This window comes from Meles meles, chromosome 2, assembly GCF_922984935.1.
Source record: "Meles meles chromosome 2, mMelMel3.1 paternal haplotype, whole genome shotgun sequence".
Lineage (NCBI taxonomy): Eukaryota > Metazoa > Chordata > Mammalia > Carnivora > Mustelidae > Meles > Meles meles.
This window is the reverse complement of record NC_060067.1, coordinates 7,155,775-7,174,888: the sequence shown is the minus strand read 5'-3', so window position 1 is coordinate 7,174,888 and position 19,114 is coordinate 7,155,775. Positions and strand designations below refer to the sequence as shown.

At 36.0% G+C, this 19,114-nt stretch overlaps 1 protein-coding gene across 5 annotated transcripts in view; it reads right to left on the bottom strand.

The window, feature by feature from the left end:
- Window positions 1-255: 255 nt before the first annotated feature.
- G3BP2 (G3BP stress granule assembly factor 2) overlaps window positions 256-19,114 on the bottom strand; it is an 84,609-nt gene continuing 65,750 nt past the window's right edge. For 4 of the 5 annotated variants that reach the window (XM_045998216.1, XM_045998218.1, XM_045998215.1 and 1 more), the window contains 11 exons: window positions 17,223-17,341; window positions 14,753-14,834; window positions 13,955-14,128; window positions 12,988-13,078; window positions 11,893-11,995; window positions 11,188-11,368; window positions 10,108-10,206; window positions 5,811-5,913; window positions 4,485-4,613; window positions 3,803-3,921; window positions 256-3,179 (listed from right to left, as the gene is read on the bottom strand). In XM_045998216.1, the coding sequence (XP_045854172.1) occupies window positions 2,907-3,179; window positions 3,803-3,921; window positions 4,485-4,613; window positions 5,811-5,913; window positions 10,108-10,206; window positions 11,188-11,368; window positions 11,893-11,995; window positions 12,988-13,078; window positions 13,955-14,128; window positions 14,753-14,834; window positions 17,223-17,317 (1,449 nt within the window). In that variant the 5' untranslated portion in view covers window positions 17,318-17,341 and the 3' untranslated portion in view covers window positions 256-2,906. The remainder of the gene's footprint in view (window positions 3,180-3,802; window positions 3,922-4,484; window positions 4,614-5,810; window positions 5,914-10,107; window positions 10,207-11,187; window positions 11,369-11,892; window positions 11,996-12,987; window positions 13,079-13,954; window positions 14,129-14,752; window positions 14,835-17,222; window positions 17,342-19,114) is intronic. The other variant, XM_045998219.1, reaches the window with a different exon arrangement.

Below are 19,114 nucleotides of genomic sequence, written 5' to 3'. Positions count from 1 at the left end.
GATCATTCTCGCCTTCCTTGAACTTATTCCCTTATGCGACTCTTTAACTCGTATCCCAGTTAGCTAAGTGAATTGGGAAACATCTCTAACCACGTTCAAGTTGTCCTTGTATGTTTTTACTTTTTTAGACATCAAAGTCCACAAACAAGCAGCAGTTGGCTTTAGACAATTCCGTATCTTCGCTTAGGTTGTAGGAAATGTGACTGGGAGACCATACCCTGGAGCACAACCTACAGATTAAATCAGGGACATAAATGCCGCAGGCGTCAGTAGTTTATTGTTTGTTTAGTCCAAACACATTCAAAATGGAAACTCAAAGAATACTTTTCCACCTGAAACAATTAAACTAGATTCTACTAGCATATAATGCTTAACACATTACAGCAATAAAGATGGTAATCCACTGTCTTCTAACCCTACTAAAGCCAAGATGGTAAAGCCAGTTTGGTTGCAATAGTGTCATAAGGATAGAATATTACCATCCAAAAAAAAAAAAGAAAATCAGCAAATAACAGTAATGGTCAATGAATTATTTTTACTCTGGTTCACTGAAAAGGGGACAAAATGTTAAAAGTCCACAGTACTGCAGGTGAACAATCACCATGTAAACTTCTCCATGTGATGTTTTAATGTTTTCTTCATGGCGTGTAAAGACTGAAGCTGAATGGTTCTTTACTCAAATTTTCTACTACACTTAACATTTGTCATTACTTCTGGTGCCAGACGCAGTTCTTATGGGTGGCAGGGCAATATCCTAGATTGGAAATTTATATATATATTTAAAATGGGAAGATAAGAAAAGAGTAGAGGAAAAATATGCTATAAAACAAAACACTGACAATAAACCACTTATTTAAAAGTAGTTTGAATAAAGGCTTCAAAACTCGAAAGTAATTTTCTGTTAAGAACTTCAAGTACTATACATCAGAAAGTGTAAAAGTGTTCAAACAGGAAAAAAAATCTTTAAGCCCCCCCAAAATGGAAACTATGAGAAATCTGTGTCCCCAAAATATATGCAATAGTGCAAGACTTTTCCCCGAACATGGAAGACCTCATTCAAGGGGGAAAAAGAACAGATTTCATTTCACTTATATTGCCCAGTACATAAAAAAGAAAATATGTGCATCATTTGCCAGTTTACTAAAATAGCAAACAGTTTCATAATTCAGATCCAGTTTGCTACTATGTCAAGTGCATTTTTTTATTGTTGTTTTTAATAAGAATGGAGAAGTCTTCCATGCTAACAAGCAGCTTTAAGTGGTCACACTTAATTTACCTCACTCCTAGCCTGAAACATCAGAAACTGTTATGTACCAAATGCTCCAGGCATAAAATTGGATATCCTTTGCCATACTTGCGGTTTACTGGAACTTGCTATAAAGACAGACAATAATCCAGCAGCTACAAACTTTGCTCACAGAATTGTTTAGAGATTTATGTAAAAATAAAAGATGTCGTCCCAGACTTTTTAAATTCAGAGCCACTCGGGTGCTGACATCAGTTCAAGAATTGTGCAAAATGAATGAGGGTTCCCTGCCCCCCCAAATAGAAAATGCAAACACTTAGGAGCTGCTGTTCTTTTCTCTGAAAATTGCAGTATCCTCACTTCAGGTTTACTTGCCATTTATGGAATCTGACTGCTTTTAAAAGGTCATAAAAATCGTACATCACGATGATGACTTTTCCAAGCACCTCTCGAGTGATACGCTTCAACGTTCACATTCATGCTAAGAGAAAAGCCAACAAGAGACTTACTCAAATAACTGACTTCCTCCTTCCCTGTCCCTCCCAAACACACAAGACTCCCTCCCACAGAGAACACAAAGTTGTTAACTGAAGAACAAAGTAAATAATATGCTAGTCAATTTTACTGATTTTAAAGATACTGCAATTTTTACACACTTCAATGATTTTTCAACATTTTGCAGCTGTTTGGCTTTGCAGCACAGCAATTCATACACTATACTGTACAAAATTACCAGCAAGACTGGAATGATGTATTAATAGAAGGCACCATCATGCTTATTACATTACCAGAGAACAAAAATACAGTAAAGACAATTTTCACTGTACACAGCTGAAAGGAAGGAAAAAGGGAGGAGTGTGTTGAGCAGCCAGCCATCCCTGTACTGAAGAGGGGCAGGTAGAAAAATCTTAGATATGGAGCTACTAAATCTGGTCTAATACTTAAGACCATAGCATTTGAAGTTCTGATTTTTGTTACTTAGTTCATAACTAAATGATTCCCTTCTGGAATATACTTGTAGTCTTAAGGTTTGTGTGTACACACGCTGGTCACAGCAAGCAGATAAAATGCCCTCATCATTTCACAAACTATTCTCTACTGGAAAAAAAGAAGAAAGATTTTTTTCCCCTGTTGCCTCCTGTTGCAGATGTCAATGTTAATGAGTTCAGAGTACCCATTAGTGCATTCTGATGAGTGCATAACAAGTTTCTGTTGGGTTGTATTTTGGGGGGGAGCCAAGAAAAAAGGCAAGATTCTCCAATTGCACAAATTGCACTATTTGTGTTTCCAACATTAACAGGCAGAAACAGTAACACTTAAACAAAATGTGCAGCAGAGGATTTTTTTTTTTTGACTCAAAGGACCTGAATTCAGTTGGGCATGTCCTTTTAGGTTCATTTTGTTGCAGACAGTTTAAGATATGGTCATTTCTCAGTCCTTAATTCTCCAAGTCTAGATTTATAAATTAACAATGTGACTCCTGTTGTGAAATTGGGGAAATCATGTCCACCTCAATTTAACTGATAACCAAAAGATGCTTTTCACATCAAAGAAATGATCAAAAAGGCTGTGTCACATTCCAAAGCCAAAAAAAAAATTAACAAGAATGCAAACACGATGAATAATGTACCACTGCCAAGACTTGGCCAACAGTGGAGCTTCAGCGACGCTGTCCTGTGAAGCGGCCTTCCATTTGCCCGGTTCCTCTTCCAGAGCCAAGTTTCTGTGCCATGCCACCTCTCGGAGGAGGTCCTCTTCCGTCCCGGTCACGCATCATTCCACCGCCCACTATGCCCCGTGGACCACCAGGACCTCGGTCGTTGCGCCTAATATCCCTGCGGTCATCACCTCCACCTCTGGTTTCTCGCTCTCTCGCAGCTCTCGTTTTCTTCTCTTCCACATTTAAACGTACTTCCCCTCGAAACATAATTGGCTTTAAAAGGAGAAAAAAGATTTACATGGACAAGTTAGAGAGCAATTGTCAACGTATTCCCTTAAGTAAGAAAATCCTGACAAAAAACTCCAGGAAATTTTTAATATGCAATCTATTCCGACCCTTTTCACCAGAGCAAATAGTGCAACTTAAATAATCCACACCTTGGGGCCCTGGGTGGCTCAGTGAGTTAAAGCCTCTGCCTTCCGCTCAGGTCATGATCCCAGGGTCCAGGGATCAAGCCCCGCATCGGGCTCTCTGCTCAGCGGGGAACCTTCTCCCCTCGCCCCCCACCCTGCCTGCCTCTCTGCCTACTTGTGATCTCTGTCAAATCAATCAATCAATCAATCCACCCCTCAAATTGCACTGTCATAAGTAATTGGGTGGTAATAATAATAATAATAAATAATAATAATAATAATAGTAATAAGCAGAAAATAATCCATACCTCAAGCTTTAAAACTACTAATAAATCTTTATTCTTTGCATAAATACCATTTCTAGTAAACTATCTTTAGCTTCATCATTAAGAAAAGATCTTCTATGGCTTTAAAATACACTAAGTATTACAAATAATAGGTATGATAAAGTCTTGAGCTATGTATACCCTTTCAGTTACTTACTTTTGCAATTAAGATTCTCTGAACTGGTTCAGAGTCATCAAAAACCACAAAACCAAAGTTTGGAAGCTTTCCCCCAACACCCTTCGTATTGATGCGAAGTTCCACAACGTTTCCGAAACCTGTGAAAATATGTATTAATACAGCAAGGGTTAAATATTTTAAAAGAATACTTTGTATAGCTTCAATTGTTGAGGAGAAATAACCTTAATCTACTTGAAACATTTCAAAATAAAAGTTACAAGCTGCTTCATCCAGGGACAACTGAGGTACACTGTTCACTCATACAAGTCATTCACATAAAGACTCCAACAACTAGCCCGGCCGCTTGTTTTGTTACCCATCTCAATTAGTCCTCTCAAAAGGAAAGTGAGCTGCATGGTTTCACAAAAACACTGATATTTCCTATTTATCACTTGTATTTGCCCAAAGAATCTCATCCCCAATTTTAAGTCTGCATCGGCTCTTTCTTCTAACCTCTACAACTAGGCCAGTCAACACTAGGCCAGTCATGGGGAACATCCAATACAACCTTCTGCTCCCTTTTGACCAACTGAAGTGATCGGTACCTGGGGACATACAGTTTAGAGAGATAAAGGTGCTTTTAAAAAGTTCTAATTACACTATAAAAAAAGCTCTATTCCCCCCTGCTTAATTTTCCAATAAACCAAAATAAACGACTCACTCATGAAGAACTCTTTCAGTTCATTTTCATCAATATCATGTGGCAAGTTACCAACAAAAAGCTGATGACTGTCTGGATAGCGGATTATTCTTCGGTTGTCAGATTCGCTCTGTTCAGTATCTCCTCTGCCTGAGAACAGGAACAGGACGGATATTCAAGTTTGTAATGTCACACAGCAACAAAGCTCAAAGCAATGAATGTACAGTAGATACTCCTGTTTTAGTTTAATGAGATAGTGAGCTCCTTGAACAGAGGTGGAAGTGCCTATTATTAGTAGGTTAGTTAGAAAATAACATGACACTAAGTGTGGAGTGAGGGTATTGACTAGATCGCTTAAGGACCTCTTCTAGATCTACGGGTCTGATTATGTGAAAGTCCAACATTAGTACAAATGTTCCTCCTTAACCAAACTCTTGCCATCACCCAGGAACCAAACAAATTTCAGATAGTGAGATGTATCTGTTCTAAATATTTGTTCAGTATTTTGAAGTTTACAAATTAATTTTTGGTTGTATGAAATCATAGCCAAATTGGTAAATTTAATAGTAATAATATCTCATTTCGATACCCGAAACACATATTAATGTGCTCAAATTTATATAAAAAATTTAATCTGATCCAGTAACACAAAGAACACAGTGAGGCATATAAGAAAGGCATCACACAAGAAAAGTTTGTGTAATAACTAAATGGCGTAAGAGAAGCTCGTATTTTAAGGGTCTCACCTAAGACCATGAACTCAAGCAGTAGCAAAGCTAGAACAAACCCCAGTTCCCATGACTTCTGGTTTAGTCACACATCACTTTATTTTACTTATTACATATGCTATTAATAGGTACTATTGCCCACCTCCTCCCAAAGGCAATCTAAACATACGTATAGAATTCAAATAGAGGTGCTACACGTATTAGCTAACAATGGAAACAAGTCAAAAATCATGGCAACTTACTTAATACCTAAGACAATCAAAATAAGAAGAATCAGGGTGTGCTTACTGTTTATCTGTGAAGAGATAAGAGTGCTAAGTAAGAGAGTAGGTTATTGGCAGCTCGGTTTTGAATTCTTAAAACCAGTGACAATAACCAAATAAAATCTGTCTCAAAATTTTTACACCTTCAAAAATACAGGTCTCCATTGCATGTCAACTAATCCTCCCCTACAAGTCAGCTGTTCTGCCCCAGACTGTACTTCCACAAGTTACGTAACCCTTTAAGAAATTTTATACTGAAAGAAACTGTATATAAAACACATTATTGCATTTTAAGCTCAGTCTTTTCCAAATTTCCAAGTACTAAATGTGAAAGGCCTCAGAGGCGGCTGACTCACCTGGTCTCGGTCCTCTAGGAGGGAAACCAGGTCGTTCTCTAGGTCGTTGTTCACGCACACGAGGTGGCTGAGACTGAACTTCCGGTTTAGCTTCAACTCTTGGCTAAAATACAAGGGAAAAAACACATTATAAAGAAACTCATTCCATAGGAGACAAAACAACTAAAGTAACTACCAGCAAGTCACCAGCACACATAACGGTAATTTTAAGTTCAGAATATTTTTAACATAGTGTCCTATGTATGTGAAGAATAAATTTTTATAAAGATATTCTGTACCAATCTAGGACTGTAGAGTAGGTCTGTTTTCCCATTCAAGGATATATAACCCAAAATAAGCTACTTTTTACAACCACATTTTTCCAATAAATTTACATCCACATTGAGACAGCATTAAAGGTACTGCTACAAAAATCACAAAAATGCAAGATGAGCCACTCCATGTAAATGCATGTGCAAAATAAACAGCCATCTTTATTTTACACAAAATTATGACACATACTTTCTAATTATCTAGCTGCCCTTCAAATTTAAGTGCTTAGCCAGTAGCTTTAAACCCCCCAATAAATAAATCTTAAAACAATGGGTAGTTCAAAATACACAATTTAGCTTACTCTGGCAACTGAAATAATCCTACCTTTAAGTTAAAATTAAACAAACAAGACAGACACATGTAAACACCTCAGAATCAAGGAGTCCTTTACCTTCCTACTGTTCTTCCTTATGGGAAAGACAGGTAATTACTTAAGGACTGACCCCACCAATTTTCTTTAAATGAACCTTGGGGCAGGGGCAGGCAGGGAGTAACAGGACATCCTAAGATGACTTCCAAAAATTTCTGCTAACTGCTGAATTAGACACACAGAATTAGCTATTTTAGCACAGAGTAAGATCTGTATCTGCTATTACCTTTTCCCTAATACAGTGGCATTTTCAGTACTCCCATACTCTTCGGCCATCTACTGCCCAAGTATTTATGGTCCAAGGAAGAGATAAAATACACCTTCAAAGAATGCTGAAAACACCCAGCAGGTTATGAAGAAAATGTCCTCCTCAAAGTCAGAAAACTAGTGGTTTCAGCCTTATCTTTATGTCTGATCATCTCTGAGGACCTCAGTCCAGCCAGTGTCCCAAACTCTTTCATTTATCTAACTGGAATATCATAACTTACAAGGACCAATTTTGATATAAAGAGTTATGTTTCTTTCAAAAACGACAATTTGCTGCAAAGGATTTCACCCACTGTAATCAAAAGGCATATTAATTCCGATCCTAGCAGTTTTTAACAGATATCTCTTTCCAAGTTGTTTTTCCATGAAGATTTCCCATTTCCCTCAAGATCAACTTGCTTCCCATGTTCTAGAACTCTGCTAGTTAAAAATAATTTTTTTAACCCTCCAGTTTTCTCATTTATATGTATTTATTCCTCTAAGGACTGTACCTTATCATAATTCATTTCTACAATACCCAAAAACCAAGCACAGTGATGTTACACATAAATGTTTAGTAACTCTTGGTTCATTTAAAATTAAATTACATTTTTAGTCTTGAACATGTAGGAGAATGTTCTATTCCTGACAAGGGATCCTATGTTATAACCCTGAGACCACTGCTATCTGTATTTGGGTTTAACACTATAAGGTAATTTGAGCTGAAATGTGATGCCTAAAAAAGGCAGTTATTTACGAATTTCACTAAGGGGGCCTAAAAGCACCAACTTACTTCAGTATGAACATAAAACAGAATTAAAGAATAGATGTACCCTAACAAAGTCTGATGAAGCTAGTGTGTTTAGGATTAATAAAATTAGCAAATGTACCTTTTAATCTAAAAACTGCACAAAAACCTTAGACTCACTCAATCCAAATGATATCAAAGAACTTAAGAGGTGTCCTCACTGACCTTAAATTTTTTTCAAAACTGATTTACCAAAACAAAAATACCTGCAAGTAGCAAAATAGAAAAGTTCATTATCCTTTAAGGATTTAAAATTAAAAACAAATAATTTCCAAAGTCTTTCAAATAAATCATACAGGGATTTAGCAACCTGACTTTTAGAAGATATTTGATGATGCCAATGCAAAAGAAAAAACAAGACCAAAGATCTAACAATATTCCTTTCAATAACTGATTCATACATATTAACTAAGCCAGCTGTGTATTTATAGTTCTTCAGGCTCAATTTCATGATTAGAACTATTTACTCCAATAAGATAAAATAGATAATATACCACATACTATACTTTAGAGACTTACAAATTAATTCCATGCAACTAGAAAGTGTGCTCAGAAAGTGTGACAAATTCCACAAAAGGTCAAACAGAATATGAAATAAAAAAACAACCATCAAAGCAATGACAGCAGGTAAAACCACAAGAAATTCTTAGATAAACTAGTCAATTTCCAGACAAAACCTTTTCGCCAAGAAATTACCTTACCTACTTCTAAGTTAATTCTTACCAATAAATTAAAATTCTCCTTTTATTAAACTATGCTGAAGGCGTTAAGGAAATGGAAACTACACCAAAGTAATAAACTGAAGGGTTTATTAAATCAAATGGAAAAATCATGAATCCATTCTAAATACAGTCTAAAAAAGATCAGAAGTTTTATTTTGTTTTGTTTTTCAAGTTTTATTTATTTAAGTGATTGCTATACCCACCCATGTGGGGCTAGAACTCACAACCCCAAGATCGAGTTGGATGCTCTACCAACTGAACAAGCCAGGCACCCCAGAAAGTTAAGGTGTAAACTGTACCTGTTTAAATATGTCTTAATAAGGGTATGGGTTGGAAAATACAATCTAGTCTCCTACAATTAAAAAAATAAATAACTTCAAAACGTAAAAAAAAAAAATTCCCCTGGACAAAAGGACAGGATCTAATATAATTTAGACAGGCCTTAAATATAGTACTTCTCTTTAATGTAAATGGAGATACATTTCCCTCCGAAGGGCTAAAGAAACCTACAGGTTTATGTAAGTTACGAAGGGACTCTGGTGTCAAACTGCATGAATTCAAAGCCCAGCATACAGCTGTCTGACCTTAGGCTGAGGCACTCTAGTCCTCAATTTACTCATCTGTGAAACAGCAATAGTAACAGTAACCACCCTCACAGGGTGACCGAAGATTAGCTGAGAATGAACATAAAGTACTATGCACAACGCCTGGCATATACTAAAGGCAGAATAAGCATTAGCTATTTTAACTTTTAACTACTGGTTTAAAACAAATGTAGCCAACACTCAGAGGATGAAGCAACGATGCAAAGGATTCCAAACTCAAACTTGACAAGAAATCAAGCATTCAAAAGAAAATTCAGAAGTCACTCTCAGGTCTTCAGAAGGGTTGAAAAGCACAACCAATACTTGACAGATTTATTTCCTTCACTAAGACAGAATTCTGGTTTGTGATCTGACAGTACCCAACACTTCCTGAATGTTAAAAACAGGTATCTTGAGCCCATGTATTCTGCTATTACGGAGCTGACTATGTGCACCAACATCATAAGGACTGTCTAATGATTACTACTTTCTTTGAAACCTCAAAGTTTCACTCTTTAGAGCATATAAGAGGCGTATACAAATAACTATAAATGCACGAACCATTTTAAATGTAAATTTTCTAGTGGAATAAAGTTTGACTCAAAGTGTAGAAAAAAGAACTGAATACCTTTTAACTGTACTATAAATTTAATTATAATTTAGTTAATTCTAAACTATACCTAATAAACACATCAGGTAGCCAGTGTCTTACTTTCAATGTTTCTGAAAAGCTCTGAAATGGGTTAAGATGACAAACAGATGGAAAGCAGAATACTGGAATGATCCGTTAAGTGAACACTACAGTCATAAGTTGGTACAGGCTTCAATTAAACAGTGAACCACTTACAGACTGAGAGCTTAGGCGGTGTATTTTTTAAAGTTTTCTTTTTTTTTTAAAAAAACAGTGATTTTTATAATGCCATACTACTTTGTGCCTTCCCTAAAATATTTTTGCTAAATAAATTTTAAACTTTAAAAGGAACATTTTTTATTTTAAGAAGCCTTTTAAGTGACTCCCTTTATCTATCTATCAATCAAACCAACTTAATGTGTATTTCACACCCAAGCCCCAAATACCACCTATGCAGATTATGATAGAGATTTGGCATTTAAAGTGGGTGCACTGACATTTAATACAATTTTTTTTGTATATTTTATCCGTAATTTCTGATTGACTCATTTAAAGAAGTATAAAAAAGATAAGCAATTGGCAATGTAACAAGGATACAATCCAATGTGTTCACAGATTGGTTACCTGTGAGACTGGTGCTTTAACATGGGGTGGAATTCCAGAGGAAGAAACAGTACCACTAGGAGGCAGGTTTTTACTGGTCACTGAAGCCCAGGAGAAAGCCTGCAGGAAATGCAACAAACCTAGACTACTAATCATGGAAAACCACCAACATTCCTATAGGGAAACTTCCAAATATATATTTTCTTTGCATTTCTAAACTACGGTTCTATATTGGAGGACTCCTCACGAGAAAGGCACACACACACATGCCAGTCTATGTGCCCACTTTCAAAATCTCATTACGCAAGATTATTCGTTTTGTCTGAACTACTAAATAAATCCACAAGCAAGTTCCTATTTGCTCTAAGGAGATGAGCAATGGAAAACAAAACCACTAACTACACATGCTAGAAAAATAAGAACCTAACAGAACCAGTTTCTTTCCCCTTTGGGGGGAAGATAAGGTGTGTGATGGTGTTGAGGGGAAGGATAGGAAAGAAGAGAGTACTCACTGGAAACTTTAACAGACATTCACAAATTGAACAAGGAATCTCCTCTCACTACCCATATATACTTTAACCTTCCACTTTACAGAAAGATAAAAGATGTTTTAGATAGGCTTAAATGATACACTATGGGTGTCACTTTTCTTTCCAAGGTAGTTTAATTGGTGTAGTAAGGAAATTGCTCCCATTTTAACCAGAAATAATGGTATCTCTTCTTTTCATAGGCCAACTTGTTTAAGTTGGGAGACTTCATGACTCCAGTTGCATCCGTGCCCAGAGGACTTATACAGAATGGAAGAGCAACTCTCAGCTTTATACATAGACTCAAATCATTTCATGTAAGAGATTAAGCACTTTGTACAGACAAGGATTAACCCTAAGTTTCACTCTTAGGGGTATTTGGCAGGGAGGAGGGGGAACATAAATACCAAGAAATTTCCTCAGGATTGCAAAACCCCACAGCTTTCATATACATAAAAAAGCAGAGTTTACTATATTAAGCGATTTAACATAATAGAACAAAGGTCATGCTTCATCAATGGCACCAAATGTGAAAGTATGCTGCTACAGGCCTAAAGAGCTCCTCTGATCTAACCTTTGGTGGTTCCTGTGGCAGAGAAACAGGTTCGGCAGGAGGAGGAGAAGTAGACTTCTCCTCTAACTCTTCTAAGTTCTTCTCCTCCACTTGTGGCTTTAGTTCTTCAGTCTTTGTTTCAGTTTCTGGCTCAGGTTCAGGTTCGTGAGAGGATTCTTCCAAAGGCTCCTCTATGCCATTACTATAAAAAAATATTTTGTTTATTTTTTAGTATGACTGAAATGATCAGTTCTAATAAAATGAGCATTTCTCTTATGGGCATAACTCATAGTAAGCTGATTTGAAGCAAAAGTCTAATAAGAACTAGAAGGCGGAAGGGAATAACAGTCATAAGCAGCATTTCTTTAACCTCAACATTTTAAAATGGAATTACTAAATTACTGAAAATGTTTATCTCAATACTAACTATAAATAAACCCCATATTTATAAAAATAAAATGCTCTCTGTGTTGTCTCAACTATTCTGCATTATCAGTAAGTAAACAGTGTTTTAGGCAAAACCATGTTCAATTTTTTATGTAAATAAAACAACTCTTTCCAAATTTCTTAAACACACACACACACACACACACACGAGACTCAAATACTGGCCTGACAGGTAGTTTTATCAAAAACTGACTTCTAAGAGGATTCCTAGGAACCAAAACCACCTAGCAACTACATCAGAGTTCAGACCGAATCCGGCCTAGCAAACTCTATTCTTACGCCACAGGGTGAGCTTCATAGTAACCACTATCAGCATTTTCTTGCACAGGTTCTGGAGATGGTTGCCTTTCTTCTTGTTCCTCTTCTACCTCATCTTCTGATTCTGACAATACAGAACACACATTTCTTTTTTTAGAGACTCAAGAATTTCAGATGAATGTTTTTCATTTCTAAGGAAGTGATATGATAGTTTTAAAAATTGACTGTTCTTACTAAAGCATTCCCTGTTCTCTTAACAAGTGAAACGTAAGCAAAATGAAGTTTGGTCATTTACTTCTTTAAGATTTTATTTGTCAGAGAGAGAGCGAGAAAGTGAGCACAAGCAGGGGGAGTGGCAGGCAGAGGCAGGCTTCCCACTCAGCTACAATCTCAATGTGGGACTCAATCCCAGGACCCCAGTATCATGACCTGAGCCAAATGCAGGCACTTAACTGACTGAGCCACCCAGGGATCCTTTTATTTACTTTTTAAAGTAGGCTCTAAGCCCAGTGTGGAGCCCAATGCAGGGCTCAAACTCATGACCCTGCAGATCAAGACCTAAGTCAAGATCAAGAGTCAGAGACTTAACTGACTGAGCCACGCAGGTCCCCTTATTTTAGACAATGATCTATTAGTAAGAAAAGGAAAAGATAGGAAATAAAATGGTATTAAGCTGTAACTCAGTTTCCTATGTCACATCTATTCAATAGTACGATAATGAAAACAAATATAAATTAAAGATCAATAATTATGATATAAACAAAAAATTGACAGGCAATGAAGATATATTAAATAGAAAAGAACAAGCTTTGAACTAGCATAATTCCATTTTTACAAAAATAAGTATTGCTAAGGGTGGGATCCAACCAAATTCTACAATATAACTCTTGGTTATATATAGGATGAGACTGAATTTTGTTTTACTTTCTACATCTGCTATATATATATATATATAAATATTAGTATGTATGTATATATATTATATATACAATGAACACCTACTTCTTTTTAACAAAAGGAGAAAAGAATTTAACTGTTATAATAGAGGTAAATTTAAGTTTCATATTTTTCATGTCCTTAAAGAGTACTGACCGAAGCCTTCTATCTTAACCTCACCTTCATCAAGTTCTGGTTCAGAATCACCAAATACTTCATCTTCATAACGAAACATATCATTGTGAACATAAAACTTATTTGGAACAGATCCCTACAGGAAAACAAAATCCAAATATTCCATTAAACACTCATAAATATGGCACTGCATAAAAAGAACAAATTACACGGCATATGCGGTATCTGTTTTAACACTATAGAAATATTATGTAGACTCAGTAAAATCTTCTAAAATTAAACATGCTATATTAAAGTAGTATAGAAGAGCATGAAAATATTGGAACTCAAGAAATCCATGCTCAACAGAAGAGAACCAAGAATAATTAACACATGAAACCTTGCCATTTGAACATCTAACTTACCAAATAAGATATTTTTAGATTAATCTTAGTAAACAGATAATCTTAGTGAGATAATTAGTAAGATAATCTTAGTAAATCTATTGATACATCTCTATCAGCAGACTTACTTCTAAATAGGCAAGGTGAAAAAATTTTAAAAAACAGGCAAAGTGTGTACACAAAGCTCAAATTATTGTTGACTCTTGGAACAACACAAGTTTGAACTGCACAAGTCCGCTGACATGAGTTTTTTCGATACAGTACTGTAAATGTATTTTCTCTCATATAATACCATGTTCCTTTCTCTAACTTTATTATAAGAATACAGAATTACAGAATACATATGAGCTACAAAATGTGTGTTAATGGTAAATATACCATCGGTATGGCTTCTGGTCAACGAGAGGCTATTAGTAAAGATTTTGAAAAGTCAGAAGCTGTATATGGATTTTCAACTACAAGGGAGGTGGGTGCTCCAAATCCCTGAGTTGCTCAAGGGTCAAATGTTTATCAACGGGTTCAATGCCAACTTCTCAAGTTTAGCTACATGCATATCTAAACCTGTTCAAGCAAGTAAGAACAACCAAATAAAATCATACAAATGAAAATTAAGTGAAATGAAAACTTACTTCAGGAGCCAGAACAAAGGTCTGCATAAACTTCCTCTCTGGCTGTCCACTATTAGACAGCAAACCCATGACCTGGACAACCACTCCATCACTCAAGGTTGCATGAGCATCCACATGGCGAATTTTAGTGTGACATTCACTGAAGTTCAGAGATAATACTTTGTGGTGTATATCCTGTAACAGAAGGAAGGAGGGAGGAAAGACAAACTGCTGTGACACTTCGGTATTTAATACTATCAGAGCTTCACCAATCTCCTCACAACGTTAGAATATTAAGCACACAATCTATCTATCTCATTTGAATCCTTCCCACCATGACACGCATTACTGCCAGGCTGATGTTCCTAAACCACCATTTTCAACATGTCACAGCAAAGGAAAAAAGATTTCCTTTTGTACGGTAAGGCCAAATTCTGTAATTCAGCATCTAGCTGAAGTCCCATATCCTCTATATAATGTCATAAAGCATATATATTTCTGTGCACTCCTATAACGTAAGGTTTAGCCTGTACCTGTACAAACTCATTGTTCTCAACCGTTTCATGAACAAAATACATCAAGGATAGATAATTTCCTATCTTCTCCTTGGTATCCAACCCAATGTAACACCTTGTTTCAAACAAAATGGATATTTATAAGAACTGAAAGCTCATTTAACAACTATTGTAACGTAACTTCTAGTTACAAGTAATGAGTACATTCAGGAAGAAATCCATGGGCACAAAAAGACTGTTTTCAACTATCTTAACACAAGAAAAAAGGGAAAAAACTTAAAATGTATATGAAATTGATACTTACATTTTGGCCATAAACTGCCTCCTGGGGCTTTCCACTAGCATCTACTCCTCCATGAACATAGGAAGAATTCCTGCCATAAAACCTACGAAGCGAATGAGAATTCATTACCATTCAATTGTCGAGAGAGGCCTAAGAGGCAGCAGAGTTCTGGTATAAAACAGACAGAGCTTCTACATCTGGCTTTGTCATTCAGTAGTGGTATAATCCTGATAAAGTTACTTATGGTCCTTAAGCAGTTTCCTTGGTTATCAAACGCAACAACAGTAACCATAGGGTGGTCGTAAGGATTAAATAGGCACGACAGAATTCCGGCCTGGCACACTGGAATACATTCAATCACTTGCAATTCTTACCTAATTCCTATTATATCTATTTTTTGAGGTGGAAGAATGAGATATTCAAAATACATTCTAAATACTGATGCTGTAGTAATTGACCCAGTTTTTCCCTTTAGATAAAAAACTCAAGTTATCTAGATTTGTTTGGGAATCAGCTGCTGTTTAACATTCTACTCAAAGTTTCAAATGATTACTAATTCCAAAATCTTAGATTACAACAGTTTAGTAAGATTTACAATAAGTGAAATAATTCAGAGACTAAATAAGAAAATCTACATTATTTCAGTTTCTGATATCTCATTAATATTTTATACTGCTCTTAAGTACATGATAAATTAGTATTTCTCTGCATTACCTAAAGCAATTAGAATATATTTCTAAATTAAGGTTATCAAACATGCAAAATTTTTTCATAAAGAGAACTCAGCTCCTATTGTTACTGAAACACGTATGTAAGACTTCCTCTATGCCAAGCAATGTTCTCAGTGCATTACATATTATTTATTTAACCCTCCCCTAACAACCTCATGAAATAAGCACTATTACGTAAATGAGCAAACTGAAGTTCAGAAAAAATTAAATTAGCTCTCCTAAGGTCACACAGTAATCAAGTGGGGTTGCTAAGACATGACCCCAGACAGTCTAGCTCCACAGTTCATGTTTTTAACTACTACCTGTAATTTTAAGTTTACACTATTTTCTTGCATGTACCACTGGCAAACATGTGAACTTCTACCATTTTTTTGGAGGACAACTTGCCTGTTAAGTGTAGGAAAAGCCTTAGAAATAATTATACCTTTGATTTAACAATTCTATTTCTAGGACCTTAAGAAAATAACTAGAAAGGTGCAAAAAGATGCACAAATAAGGATACTGATCACAGTTTGTTAACAAGTGAAAAATTAACTGATTTTCATTTACAGGTAAACTGGTTACACAAGCTAAGTTTAAAACAAGTTTATAGGTTGTTTTTTTTTTAAATGATTGTGGAGACCCTTACTGTCACTACAAAAAAAAAATGCTAATACTTACATTATATAAAGACTAAATTTCAGACAAGGAAAGGCCTTATTAATTCCATTCTCCCCTTTCCACCCAAAAACTCCTTTACATACATTGCCTACAAGAACATTTTTTATTTCTGTAATTAGAAAAATGCATAGGTATTCACTTTTGGGTTTTTTTTTTTTTCGAAGAGGGGTATTTGTTACAGGAAAATGCCATTAAATACAAGACATATGGCAAAATCTAACTTTAGAATGCCCAGCGTACTTATAAGAGAGGACCCAGCTAAAGGAAGATAAGTCTTTTTAACAGCTTTTCCCATATGAAGTGGCAAGGATGTATGCCTTAGCTCACATGGCTGGTGTGTTCTACAAATACTTGCAAAACCTAATCCTTATAGAAGTCTCACTTATCTTTCACCTGCTAAAATACACCAGAAGAACAAAAATGGTAAATGCTACTCATAATATAAATCAATTTCATTTCAACTTCTGGGAAAGGCAAGCTTACAGATGTCCAACTCCTGCCAAAATAGTAAACAAGGCTACTACTGCTGTTTTACCAAGGAATACTATTTTGAAGATCAATCAGAAGAAACTTCTGCAAGTATAACCACTTACATGATTCATTTTCTAACACTGCCATCAGGAACTTAAAAATAAATTCACTAATGACCATGATTTCAAATCGCAGATTAGAACCCATTAGCCTATGGTCAGACCCAAAGTTTATTTAAATGAAATACAAAATACTGAAGGATATAATTGCGTACATGTGTGTACATAGATATGCATATGTTATATAATAAGATAAAACGTGAAGCATTTTTTCACTGTGGATTTCGTTTTTTTGTGGAACTCCAAACAGGGCTTGAACTCACAACCCTGAGATCAAGGCCTGAGCTGAGATCAAGAACCAGACACGTAACTGACTGAGCTACCCAGGAACCGCTGTGATCTCATTTTTTAAAAAACTTGAAAAAATGGTTTTAGCCGTTAGATAAAATATTGGTTATGGTTTGCAAAGAAACAACCAGAACATGAAACAAGAAAGACAAAAACACTATGTAGTTCTATTCAAGAAAACAAAACCAAATAAAAATGCTAAATAATCCATTTAAAATTTACCTGTGTAAATATTCTGGAGCTTTATTCAGCAAAGTATAATATTGCCTCACAAACTCCCGCCCTACAAGCAGCGGACTGGGCTTCTCCATAACCATTTCTTTGCTGCACAATGTCAAATGCTAAGGGAGCAAACACAAGAATGGTAACTATTAAAAAGTCATCTTTGTAAACCTCCAGGAAGTAAGTTTTCTTAGCCATACAAACAGGAATAAAGAAAAGTAATGTATTTATTGAAAAGCAATTTACAACAACAAAATAATAAATTCCCAATTGGTAACTTCCAACATCTGAAGTTCCTCTTTGTCTCTGTTCCTCAATGTTTACTCATCCCCCCAACCTCTATACAGTTCTTTTTCTTATTCCCAAGAAAGCACCCCTGCCTCACGGTATGAACACCGTAACCAAGTCCTCACTCCTCTGGGACTATAATCTATGTCCCTGGATTCCAATGGTTTATTTTGGAAAACTAGGCAGAAGGCACATGTCAGGACCTGGAGATCAGACTTACTATGGGAAAGTACTAACTTGTATCTTCTTTGTACTCACTCTCCTTTAGAATTATTGCACTGCTTCAATATGATAATAATTACTATTAAAAATCAGCAATAACCTGAGTACTCAGAGAATTTTTTTTTTTTTTTTTACATTTGGTGTATGTCCAGTATTTCTTTCCATTAACTAAGTAAAAAGCATCAATACATTGCCAGATGCTCTTTAATAAAGGGGACAGCCTGGAGAATAAGATTAAGACTTTAGCCCTCAAGAAGTTTATAATCTGGTAGAATTTAAGAAACAAAACAAACAAGCAAAAGGAAAAAAAAAAATAAAGGAGACAAATCAAGACACAGACCCTTAACTCCAGAGAACAAACTGATGGTTACCAGAGGGGAGGCGGGTGGGGGGATGGATTACATAGGTGAATGACACAGGGTGACGTATGGAAGTGCTGAATCCATATGCTGTACACCTGAAACTCACTGTTAACCGTATCTTACCTGGAATTAAAATAAAACTGGAAAGTTTATAATCCATCATGGATTGGAAACAAGCACATAGGAAATAGAACGGGTTAGGCACTATGATAAAGTACTGCTAAGCGGAAATCTCAAAGGTAAGATCAAGAAAAACTATGAGTCAAGGCAGGGGGAGGGAGGGCTATGCTGAAAGGGAAGGGGCTTAAAAATAAGAAAAACAAATACAAAATATAAATAGAAACACAATCATTTAAAGTAAGTGACTTACACATGGTTATAGCCCCCCAATCAGTTAAAATTACATTAGGAACTGGAAAAAGGGGGGAAAAAAGAGGAAGTTAAATATTACTTGTTTAAATATATATATATTTTATTTTTTTTTAAAGATTTTATTTATTTGACAGACCGAGATCACAAGTAGACAGAGAGGCAGGCAGAGAGAGGAAGGGAAGCAGACTCCCTGCTGAGCAGAGAGTCCCATGCGGGGCTCCATCCCAGGACCCTGGGATCATGACCTGGTCCGAAGGCAGAGGCTTTAACCCACTGAGCCACCCAGGCGCCCCAAATATATATATATATTTATAATCAAATATCCTTTCCTATTACACTTAAAAGTACTGGGGAAAAAAAAAACCCCTCAGTATCTGTATGTATTTACTGGGCAAACTAGGATACAGTTTAAATTCCTGCTTAACAAATAAATCTCAATGTAGGTTTGTTTTTATTTATTTTTTTTGGTAAGAGAGGTAGGGGGAGAGGGAAGGGGTAGAGAGAGAGAGAGAATCCTCAACAGGCTCCACGATCAGCAGAGAAGACACAGGGCTCAATCTCAACCCTGAGATCATGACTTCCGCCAAAACCCAGAGTCCCACGTAACTGACTGAGTCACCCAGGTGCCCCTAGGCTTCCTTTTTTTTT